Below are 12,661 nucleotides of genomic sequence, written 5' to 3'. Positions count from 1 at the left end.
TCTGGCATCGCTGGTCTCAGGGAGATGCATACCATTGCGACAGTTATAAAAGAACGCGGAGGTGCAGGCAGGGGATTTGCCAAGGTTGAAGTGTTTAAGGGCTAGAATGTGGGTAGCTTTTTGACTCCCTAATTCCGCTTATTCCATCGTCATTGCAGTTCAACGGTTTCATATTTCCTATTTGACAATAATATGCACTGAATACAATCTGTTCGTTGTCTGAATTCTTTAAAGCGTTTGAAAAATATGATGCAAACCCTTAATCCATGATTGTATCGTGGAATCACTAAAAAGATTTTAAACGCAGAGCAGCCTCAAAATATATAACGGCCATAGTCAATAGCAGACTGCGCATCTTGTTTCATGGTTAAAAAATATAGATTCAATTTCTCGTTGTTAACAGATTCAGGCGTTGCATAAAATCTCTCGGAGGATAATAGTCGGGAATTACCATGCAGTCAGGATTGTATCCCCTGAAGAGATGATTTCAAGAAATCAAGGAAGCTTTCTAATTTCTTAGACTTATATCCAACGATAAGCCCTGGTCCTTGAACTTTCTCTGGATTTGGGCGTAGTCAGGGTTCGCCCACGCGAGAGCTCGGCTCCTAATACGGGTGGTGTTCCTTCAAGCTGCATTTGCCCCCGCTATCATGTTCTCATCCCACGTCAGATTCTGGTGCAAGGTGTATCGCCCGCCTCGCAAGATGCCAGTGTTTTTATGTCAAAGAAATAAAATGAAACCTGTTGAAAGGATAGTTCCGGGATTTTCATGACGACACAATTATAATTCGTTATTATAGAATTTTATATTATATTTCTATGGAATTTCTATGGAAGTCCATTTTACCCGGTCATTGCGACAAGAATATGCAATTTCTATGAAATTATGTCGACATTGAAATTTAAACCTAACGCCCTCATAAAATTAGCATTAATAAGCAATCCTAACTCCATTATGAAGATCAATCGTTCTTAACCCCTACACCCAAAGCGTTATAATGGTCAAACTTAGCGTTATTAAAAAATGGATATTACCTTTTAAATGAAGAAGAATGAATGTGGAAGACGACAGCCATTATTTTTCATAAAAACACGAGTCAGCTATTCTTATATCATTATTCAGATGATAATTGAATGAGAATGCCTATATTAGGTTATCTCAGAAAAGTTTACACGGTGCGATACTTCGTTTTCAATCGTTGTCGTGGTTGCCGCCTTTAACGCCTACGCTGAGCGTTCGTCGTTTTTCATTGGAGAACGAAGCAGGCAGGAGGAATTCCATTTGGGGTAGGAGTGGTGTTGTTTCTGAGTTGATGTACGCGTTATTTTCAGAGTAGCTTTCTTACCTGTGATAATGGCTGCATTTACTGGAGAGAAGAATTGGTCTTTCAACTTCTTGGCTACGTTTAAATGTCGCTGATGTGAAATTAATCGTAACAGAATGTCAATTCATGCGCTATTTTCGGGAAAAGATCCTCCAGTGTTGGAGGATTTTAATGAGGGGCCCGAGTTCTTTGATAAATTTCTTCAAGAAAGCAATCAAAGGAAATTAGAGGTGATATCCACACATGTTGGACTGAGGTTAGATATCATACTTACCCTATTTGGTTTTATTGTAGTATGTATTGAAATGATACGTAGGTAATGCCTAAGGTTGAGTTTTCACCCATGACCTATTTATCCTTTTTCTATTACTTGTTGGACTATTTTGCCGTAAGTAAAACTAACTGATCCATCCTGGCAATTTCAGACGAATTTTGGATAAGATTCTGTCTCTGCCCGTCTCTTACGACAAATCCGAGTCCTATGCCAGACATCTACTCTCATGGGGTAATCGAGAATTGAGCCCTCAGACTTTGACTGCAAGTTACAAGGCTTTCTGTCATGCAATACCTCACGCCACTGGAGATTTGTTGGTCCAGGCACTGGATGCGAGATCTTCAGCGCTTTTGCAGCTGGGACTTAACGAGGTAAGATTGTTTCATGCGACGCAATGGTTGAAGTGAGCAGCAGTCACGAAGTTCATTTTATGCTGTTTACTATATCATTTGTCATTAAGATTGGAAGACCTACCTTGTTTGCAGTGAAAGTACGCTTGGTGCAAACGAGGTTTTGTCGAGCTAACTGTAGTTTACATTGACTATGCCCTTGTCTTTTGACTTCGCCTGTATCTTACTTCAACTTGACTCCTTTGTGCTAGCTTGAAATAAAATATAATGATGTGCGGTGAGAATCTCTTGAGTTCACTAGCATGAAAGTTAAAGCCTCCCCGAGTTAGTTTATTACACATGGATTGAGTTACTCTTTTTATTGTGTCATGGGGATACCCTAAGTCAATAATGAACCTGTTTTACACATTTTAGGAGTTAGTATACATAGTGTATATTTTATTAGACGTTCATGCTCAAAATAATGCTGTATTTAACTCCTTTTTGTGCTCTCATCTTAAATAAATTTTCGAAATCATGGTATCCGTCAGGATTCAAATATGTCCTTGACTGCATTTAAAATTTATTTAAGTAGTTATTTCATACTTCTTTACCTTGAACGATTGTCTCTGAATCTGTCCGTCTCACTGTACTGTATGAATCAATATTTCATTTTCATCAATGAATGTTATTCACCTCGTTAGTGTAGGGCGTTTTTCTTTTATTTTTTTTTCATTAAATTGATGTTTTTTCTTGTTTATCTCAAAATTGATGTTTTAGCACGTGGATTGGGATAGCGTTTATGTTGAGGATGTTGTACTTGTAGGAGTACTTAATGTATCAAGTGAGGTTTTCCGCTGGAATTGTGTACTGTTTCTAAACAGCAGACATTTCTAGCAGACTTAAAGTCTCATGAGATCAATGGTATTTTTGGCACATTGCAATGTCATATTTAGGTCTAAAATACTATGGTGGACTCTTCAGACCTGAGACTGACTGCAAGCATTGCCTCCAAAATGTCGTCAACCTCTGGAAGACTTGATGATGGAAAATTTGTGGAAGCAAGACTTTATTCTTACAACAATGCTTCAAAATCCTCCTGAAGAAATTTTGGCTGTCAACTACAGTGCAACCTCGATAAAACGACACCCCACGGTGCACCAATAAACACTCGCTATAGCGAATTGTCGCTTTACCGGAGGTGGTGCAAATAATAGCCAATATACCTCATATTACTCCTTTATTTTTATTTTATCACTTAGACGTGTTTGGTGTTTTTTTTGGCCATGATGTGTTCCATCAAATGGTTCCTATTCACGCTACTCACGGACGTGCGGGTATGCTGCCGTCTGCTTTCTGCCGCCCGAGGAACAAAAGAAGATCAAGCATTCGCAAATGCTAATGCCACAATATTTTCACCAAAATTAACTACTTATTTATCGAACGACAGTTTACCACATAAATTTGAGACTGAGCACTCCATTAACTTCATTTCTAAAAGATCGCTAGCAATTACAGAGATTAAGGAGTCTTGGTGTAAGTTTTTCCGGCGGTGAAACCCTCGCTATGGCGAGAGCCAACACCAAAAGGGCCTCGTAAAAACGAATTTTTTAACACGCTTATTATAGGGTCAATTGACGGTGCATCGGCTATCTCCCGTAATAGCGGGGGTCTCGCTATAGCCTGTACTCGCTTTAACGAGGTTCCACTGTAATACTTTAGGTGGATATTTCTGTCAAAGCAAAGGACGGCATTATTTGATTAGTCTTTTTATTTGAAGTTAATCGTTTAAGACTTTTGAATGTATATGCTTAATGATTTGCCTGAATGACACAGCATTAAAGTGTATGATAGGTAGTGCATTGCTCCGTGACCAATTAGATACCCAGGGTTATTGATGCACCAAAATTATTGCTTCATAGTTAGTAATAAGTTTATTCCCTTTTCTCTCGATTATTAAGTGTGAAACCAACATAGGATGTACCTAGATACAAATGCAAGGATGTGTTGGTGACCAGTTAAAACATGATTACATCAACCCTTCAAAAATGTGCTTAGTCTCGGGTGCCATTCAAAGACTCAAGTAAAACTTTATAGAACTCAAGCATATGGGAATATTATGAAATTAAACCTGCCTTCGCTCAGCTCTGCAGAACTTCCGAGGAATTTTCCCTTGAAATGTAGGAAGAGTAGTAGGCCGTGACGCATTTCACATAGAGCTAATGTTAGGGGCCTTGAAGCTGGGTTGGACGACGTGGAAATGGTAGTCGAAATTCACTCCACAGTCAACTGCCCTAATGGTTATGCCATATAATAGTTGAATTTCAACAAACAAATAAGCGCGTGAGAATTCAATAGCAATGCAACATCCTACGGACCATGTGATAGGTATTGCAAAGTTTTAAGATCAGAAAAATGTTTAAAGTGTGTGTATGCAGCATCAAGTCATTCGTCATTGGGACTTGATCCGTGGAACATCTGATTCGTAGCATGATACTTTACCCACTACAACACTGGAATGATTGGATTCCAAGGCAGTCTCAATGCCCAATATGTCGGCTGTGTCCACTTATGTCCCGACGAGAGTAGATTCCATTCTAGGTGTGTTGTGGGCAGAGCCGGCCTTAGGGCGGGGCGACTGGGGCGACTGCCCCAGGTCCCGCGCTTTGGGGGGCCCCGCGTTCGTGAAAAAAAATTAAAATATATGATAGTTTGAAAACGCAATTTCAACTATTACTGTATTGTTAAGTCCGTGCGAGACAAAAAATAATATTATGAAAATGGAATAATAATGCAGTAATTTAACGTAAAAAGCGCACTTTTTATGTTTATTATACGTTACAATTTTATGAACAAATATAATTACAAATTTAATTTGTATTATACTATTTTGAACTCAAAGGCGTGATGGTATCATAACGGCGTAATTACGAAGTCTGAATTTGGGAGGGGAACACATACTTAGCCAGAGAGTGGTAGGGATTCAAAATGCTCGAGTTTGTAGATGGGGTATAGAGTTTAATATTTTAAGTGAAGGGCCCCGCACTGAAGGTTTGCCCCTAGCCCCGCACCTGCTAGCGCCGTCACTGGTTGTGGGCAAAGCATACTTCGGAGAATATGGCGAAGAATTCATAGCTGGATCTTTTGTGCCTTGTCATAATGCGACGGGCATGATTATTTCCCCGGTATGAGAGATATATTGCTTTTAAAATTGTTTCAAACCATTTTTGCAATTTCCAGGTCAGTACTTCATTTGCAATGTTCAGGCTGTTCATAGTTCATGGATCATTTTAGGAACTGCTTCTCATTTATGGGAGTTGATGGAGCACAGGGAGTGAAGACCTACATCTGAATGTACAAAATAATGAATCTTAATTTCGAAAGAAAATTGCTTGCCAGAAACACATTTTCTTTTGAAATTTACATTGGGTGGATCGGGGTACATTTACGTAGATTTTTAAAAATGAATTTTCTAATTTGGATGTTTTAACTGAAAAAATATTAGACATTGTGGTTTTACAAAGCAGTTAATAAATTCATCATTTTAAGCGTTCAGTTTTTGGCTATTTGTGTTTTAACCATTAAAAAATGTTTTTAGGCACAAGTCTGTTGCATAAACTTGGCCCGTTCTCAGGGCAAGTTTACGCAATGCTAGACTGATGCTTGACTGATGTTCAAAATCGTGTACGAAAAGACAAAAAAGTACCAAGGGTAAAAGTACCATGGTGTTCCATTCATATTCAGGTTGAATCTCTTTAGTCAAGCACCTTCTGATGTAAATCAGCTTTTGTTTGTTATCAGGTGTAAGATAATGCGGATGAAGGGAAATAAATATAGCGAAGCAAAGAAGAAATAAAGTAGATGGTTTACCTACTTGTGAAAATACCACACATAATTGACCATGAGAAAATCATGACCACATGAGCATAAACATCACAAGCACTCAAAGACTGACCTTGTGATTTGGTAATCGTCATCGCGAATGCAACACGAATTGGAAATTTAATTTGTTAAGCTCATAAAGGCATATAAGTTGGGATCATGGAATCCTCGGAATGAGAACTTCCTCATCTTTGAATTTTCCTTTGAGTATAGTCGTGTGAATCACATTCATTATCAGCTTTTTTAATCAACAAAGGCGTTCCGTTGCATAGTTTTAGTTGACTTAGGTTTCGTAGCATCATGAACACTGAGCCTACTTATTGCTGTGAATTGTGTTGTGATAAGCTAGACACATCCAAGGACTTTAAAAATTCAGATGGATAGTTGATGTATTTGCCTTCATTTGTTACACATTCAATTGATTTGAAGGAATGCAGAGAACCAACTATTGGATCCTGATATACCTAGTTTTAGTCATCAACATCTTCGTTTAAGACCGTCAAAATTGCTCGCTCAATCAACCATTTTTGATTTTTGTGGTGATCAATTATCTTCAGAAGCACTTTGTTAATGAGCTCACTATTCGATGAAACAAATTTGCAAAAATTACGGAAATGAAATCAAACTGCTTGATTCGTCAACAGGAACACAGACATATCCGTTAGTCAACAATTACTTGGAGATTTCTTTATAAACATGGTAGTGAAATGTCAACTTGTGATGGATTTCAATTAGCTAGAAATAAATTTTTTTATATAATTTCAATATTTTTAATGTATGTAACTATTAAAATGTTATATTGTTACGAAGCTCAGTCTTTAAATTGGTAAAAACAAAACAAATAATTTTATTAGTAGTTTTGACCGACTTAACAGCTGTTGCAGTATTACCAACTCTTATAAAAATACCCTTAAGTTCAAGATTAATTTTTTTTCGTGAACTTTTACTATATTTTTATTCTGTTATCTGGGGCTGAGACGAATCCAAGGAACCAAATATCATTCAAGTCGGTTCAGCCGTTCTCGAGGTATAAATGGTGTAACTAACACGATTTTCGACTTTCTTTTATACAGCAGACTTGGGATTATCCAGCTGCGGTGTATCCATGTTGCGGATTATCCATGCATGATTTTCACTCTCACTCAATATTTTCCGCGATCATTCTAAAAAAATAAAATCTGATGCAAAATCATCGGAATCACTGCATTGATGATAGGATACACTGGTCTTATTATTTCTGTTTGAATCCTTTCGTAAAACTGAAGCGCTAGCTGCATTCACGGGAGCACCGTTTTCCTGTTTTTGTGACCTCGCAGTGCGTGACCGCACTCAGTGATCACAGATACACGTCCCGCAGCAGTTGCAACCCAGGTAACTGGTGCGAGACTCGACTACGTGGTGTTATCAGGTGTAAGCCTTGACATCATAGTTTCCGATGTCGAGAAGTGGTTTTGAAGCATTTGGGCAAACCATTTTTCTGTATCCCTGATCACACAGCCACGGATGTGTGGTTTTCGAAACCAGACCTTGCATTGAGCATTAATTATACAAATACAATCATTTTATCGCCGCTAAAAAGATTGTGAACTTGCAAAGAGAGCTCTCAATGAGTCGAGGAAGCACTCTAAAATAACAGAATAGTGGAATTTATAATTATATATTGTTTGTTTTACGTAAATTATGAAAATTACAAGACATTAAAGTGAAAGTTTGGGTTATCCATATGTGCCGATTTCTAAACTATAAAATGAATTCTTCATAAAAGAAACTATTACTGTACTTCAAGAATTTGGCAGTTGTGAGTTTCTGGCAATGTCCAAAAGGTACAGGTAAGGTTGTACAGGAAAACCTGCGGAAGGAAGGCAAACAGAGGAATCAATAATTGAAAGTCAATATATTAAATCCATGTTGGTAAAGGCCACACAGTGGGCTGACTTTCTCATAGATGATTGATTTACGTTCAGACCGATTTGAGTGCTGTTGGTATTCGTTGCCCATGTTAGTTGCCATGTATATAATGAATTGATGAATGATGTTTCGTCTTGGAGTCATGTGAAGTTATTGATTTTAATCCATAAATCATTTGAAGAGGCCACAGTTTTGCATTAAAAAATAGGTGTTCGAAATATGTATTTACTTTTATCAAAGTCATATACTTAACTTGCTTGTTCTCATTTTTTCAGGCATGTATCACGGACATTAAAATGGCATTGGAGATGGAGTGCACGGAAGAGCAGACATTTGTTCTGAATAAGAGACTGGGAATATGTCTGACTAATTTAAATCAATTTAGAGAAGCTCTAGAAGCTTTCAGGAATTCCGAATCTGCATTGCAAAAAATGAATAGTGTTTCATCAGAAATGAAACGTAAGTAACTTTTCATCTTGTTTAAAGATTGCAAAATATTTTAAGATTAAGTTTTATCTCTTCACTATGACTTTCTGAATTTGTAATAATTTTGGTGTGAAATATGCGTGCACTTTTGTCTACGTTTTACTGCAGTTTGTATTTACATTTTTGGTCTGTTATTTTGTTATTTTTTTCATCAGAGGAGATGAAGCAGCTTATTTTCTCCTCCTTGAGCAATGCTGTAACCATGGCTAAGCTGACTGGGACTCATTTGCCTCAAAAGGAGGAAAACCTGCCTTCAGTATCGCATGGAGTGAACAAAACACATCCATACTTATCATCTGCTGTTGAGCTAAGGTACTGTTACTGCACTGCCCATGGAACACTACAGTAAAACCTCTTTACATCATAGTGGAGGGGACCAAAATTTGGGCAATTTGATGTATGGAAGTTCACTTTATAGAGGTTTTAGTGATAGGCACCATTTTTTCACATCCTTCGGAAATGAAAGGCACTGCTGTCTTTTAAACCATAGTATTTATGTGTTTAAACTAACATGCATGCATTAGTGAACATGTATTTATTATTTAATGATAACGGAAAGCGAGCGCTACTGAATGATTTTTTCCATGATTTGAGAGAAAACAATGTTATCTCTCTTAATTCAACAGTCACTTAAAATTATTAGGATAGTTGGGTACTTTTTTTCTTATTTACTGTTAGGTATGCTCTCATATGGAACAAAATGGCCATAACTAATGGTTTACGTGAAAATTACAGCATATTAAAGGTGTGTAAGAAAAAAAATAAGCGTGAAACATTTATCGCTGAAAATGTCACTCCATGTACGTAATCGCGGCTACATCAATGGTCTCTAGTTGTCTCGGTACGATTTGCGGAGGTAGCTAGGCCGTCTCGGGGATGTCTCCTTGGTATGATAAGTGGAAGGTTTTAGGAGATAAAGAGGTTCACTATATAGAGGTTTGCATATAAATTTACATGTAAATCTGACGGGACCGTAAGGGTGGTATGAAGTATGGAGGTTTACGATGTAAAGAGGTTCACTGCATAGAGGTTTTACTGTATTTGTTTTCTATCACTGGTGTTGAGCCTAAATGATATCTCATATTCCCTATTTTATCCATAATGTTTCCTCGGGCCATTGTTAGGATATTTTTATTTAACCCTTTTGAGACAGTGGAGTTCTTGCCTTAGCACGACTGCTGTACTGAGCCCCGAGAGATTCTTCTGACCCCTCCATACAGAGCATTTTTGCTGAACATTCATTAAGATTTTTCATGGGTTTCGCAGATATACTCACACACTCTTGGCACCAACCTTTTTTTACCCTTCCTTGTGGGGACTCCACATTATATCTGACTCCGAGAGTAGTTGGGCTCCCTACTTTCGGGGTTTATAACCCTACCAGCGGCATTGGTCCGCGGTCAATCATGCTTTGTTTATAAGAATTAGCTATATGGATAATTGTTGCTTGAGCGTAAATTCCAGACTTGGAAATGAATTCCCTATTTTATTTTGAGAATTGTCAAATTTTGAACGAAGCTCTACCATCAATATTAATGCATTTAATGCAGCAACAATTTCCATGTTGATGTTTACACTGAAATCGAGATATAAGTTAATATTTATTGTAGAATTTCCTTTAAAAATTGTAAACGCTGCACAAAAAAACAAATAATTCAATTCTTAGTGTATATTTTTTGAGAAAGGAACTAATATTTATTTTGCAAAATGACTGGATAAACAATTGTATGACCGTGGTCCTTTATCGCTCACCATCCCTGGTCAACGATCCTAGGATTGGTTTGACGCAGCTCTCCACTCAGTTCTCCTATCAGCTAATCTTTACACACTTACGCATTTCTTCTCTTTCGCATCCTTCTTTACTTGATCCATATATTTTGTTTGAGGTCTTTCTTTTCCTTTCTTACCTTCCACTTGTTCCTCGACAATTGTCTTCATCAGGCCATCATGTCTCAAGATGTGGCCTATAAGGTTGTTCCGTCTTCTTGTTAAGCTTTTCATGAGGCTTCTCTTCTCTCCTACTCTTCTTAGGACTTCCTCATTACTAACTCGGTCGATCCATTTGATCTTCATCATTCATCTGTAGCACCACATTTCAAAGGCCTCTATCTTTGCTTTCTCCGCTGCGGTCATTGTCCATACCCCATTTCCGTATAGGAGCATACACCAAATATAGGTTCTTTTAAATATTTCTCTACTTCCATTACTATTACTAGTTTCAAACTGTAAGCTGGTATTTCTTTTGGTGGAATGCTCTCTTCGCCTGGGCTATTCTGCTGATAATTTCTTTCTTACTTCTCCTGTCACTAGTTATCTTGCTTCCCAAATAACCGAATTCATCCTCCTCTATCAGTTTTTGCTTCCCTATTTTAATGTTAGTCTTTACTTCTTCTCTTCTGCTGCATGTGATGTTATTATTTAATATAAAATTCTCTTTGGAATCTTGGTGTACTTAAACCATTACTTGATGTTTGAAGAATCAATTGTGAATTTTCAAAGCAATATCTGCCTATTTTTTTAGATCTCTTCATTTGAGTAGCTATAGGAGAATATTTGTCATTTTGGTTATGTATTTACCAATGACGTCAAAGGCATTAAATTTTATAATGATTCAGTTCTCTGCGGTTAACCTTGTACACATTTATGGAGTCCATCATTTTTTTAAGGTGTGTTTTATTATTTTATTAATTTTGATGATCTAATGTTATCTCTGTTTTTTATGTAGATGGAGTGAAAGTAGAGGCAGAGAATTGGTGTCTAATAAAAAATTAAAACCTGGAGATGTGCTTATAGTCGAGCCTTCCTATGCTGCTGTGCTGTTGAAACTTAAAGTCCAGACAGACGAGAGTGAGGCTCGGTTAACTCGCTGTTCTGAGTGTATTGACACTGTTGTTGCTTCAATCCCGTGAGTATCATTTCCCCCTAGCTGTTGTGAACAATGATAATTATTATTTCAAAAGGCAAAGGAAAGGTAAATCCTGTATTTTAAATGGGGTAGCCTCATTTTGTTACGTGAAAAAATTGTTCACTTCAAGTAATTTGGAGGTTAGACACACTTGAAATTAACAAATATTTATACTTCCAATAGCAACTTTTTCTTCTGTAACTTCATGCACCTAAACGATTTGCATGATCACTTTTTGGACCTCAAGTGGTGGTAGATGTAAGTTTACCATGTATGTAGTTAGATGTACCCATCTTGTGCACTTACATAATGCTCAGAGTAAATGTTTAACTCTTTTTTTGGTCATCTCAAAGCTCTGTTTTACCATTGCCAAGTATTTTGTATCTCACATTGCCAATTCAACCTTGAAATATTGCCTGTTCACCCCAGGCATTTCAGATTGTGATTGGATATAATGTTTTGCACTTTCAAATTTTAATATCAACTTAAATGAATCGTAAACCTTCTTCTGTTGAATTATAATCTTGCAACTTAATAATTCTAATTAAATCTAACAATGAAGGGTTTTTCGTTGTGCTCTTGAGAATTCACCATTAAAAATCCCTCAGTTCACAAAATGAATAACATTTTTTCTCCATTTGCTGGGTAGTGTTTGTTTTCTCTCGACTGACATATTGGTCATTAATCTGTTAAAAGTGATACTATTTACCCAGCCATATTCCTAACATTCTGCTTGTTTTTTACAGTTGCACCCAGTGTATATATGTATCCTATTGCTCAGAGAAGTGTCGTAGCAATGCATGGGAAAGATTTCACCGTTTTGAGTGCGGTCATTCAAAGGTGTTGGGCTATCTTGATTGGGCGGGTAGGCTAGCTTTGCGGGTGATGCTTTCCATTGGTGACACTTTAGTGGCCCAAGTAGCAGTAGACGTGGGCTGTTATGATGAGCTCTCTAACGTTTGGGAACATGACCAAGGGGATGATTTAAGCATTAAACTTCAAAAGAGATCTGAGCAAGAGGATTGCTATCGAAGAATCTATGGGATGGTGTCACACCTCGGAAAGGAAAGTGCTTGGAATAACTTTAAATTTCATTGGGTAAGCAGTCTTTTTTCGATGATGTTCAGAGTACAGTCCACCCATAAGATTAGGCATATTTCGTTTTATTGTTGAGTTAAGGTAATTAAAGTGGACATCATGTTCATCAGTTGTAAATTGCTCATACCCCATAAGTTTCTGCTTATATTTATGGAGTAATGTGTAGCTGTAATTAGTGTGTACTTAATATAGCCCGAGGTCATGTTATGTGCATATTCATGAAATCAGAGGAATCTACTGCAATGGGAGATAGAGTTGAAAATTTTCTGCCTTTAATTAATCCATCCTCTCCCTGAAGTAGGTTTCCCATCCTGGAAAGAATCACTCAAAATGTATGCGGCACTTATAAAAACGAGGGCAAGGTGCATATTTCTATTAACAGTATTTAACTATGGGATCATATGAGGAAGCCTAAATAATATGCAAGCTAAATTAACTAATCATTAATATTAGA

General features: G+C 37.3%; 1 protein-coding gene across 1 annotated transcript in view; it reads left to right on the top strand.

Moving 5' to 3' along the window:
* The first annotated feature begins 1,253 nt into the window (after positions 1–1,253).
* Positions 1,254–12,661, top strand: part of LOC124161090 (SET and MYND domain-containing protein 4-like) — a 50,929-nt gene continuing 39,521 nt past the window's right edge. Inside the window, exons 1-6 of the mRNA XM_046537283.1 lie at positions 1,254–1,581; positions 1,751–1,970; positions 7,994–8,177; positions 8,360–8,516; positions 10,930–11,109; positions 11,856–12,207. Coding sequence (XP_046393239.1) covers positions 1,442–1,581; positions 1,751–1,970; positions 7,994–8,177; positions 8,360–8,516; positions 10,930–11,109; positions 11,856–12,207 — 1,233 coding nt within the window. The 5' untranslated portion in view covers positions 1,254–1,441. The remainder of the gene's footprint in view (positions 1,582–1,750; positions 1,971–7,993; positions 8,178–8,359; positions 8,517–10,929; positions 11,110–11,855; positions 12,208–12,661) is intronic.

The sequence above is a fragment of the Ischnura elegans genome, chromosome 6 (genome assembly GCF_921293095.1).
Source record: "Ischnura elegans chromosome 6, ioIscEleg1.1, whole genome shotgun sequence".
NCBI classification, from domain to species: Eukaryota; Metazoa; Arthropoda; class Insecta; order Odonata; family Coenagrionidae; genus Ischnura; species Ischnura elegans.
The sequence above is the reverse complement of the archived record's forward strand: the minus strand, read 5'-3'. Positions and strand labels throughout refer to the sequence as shown.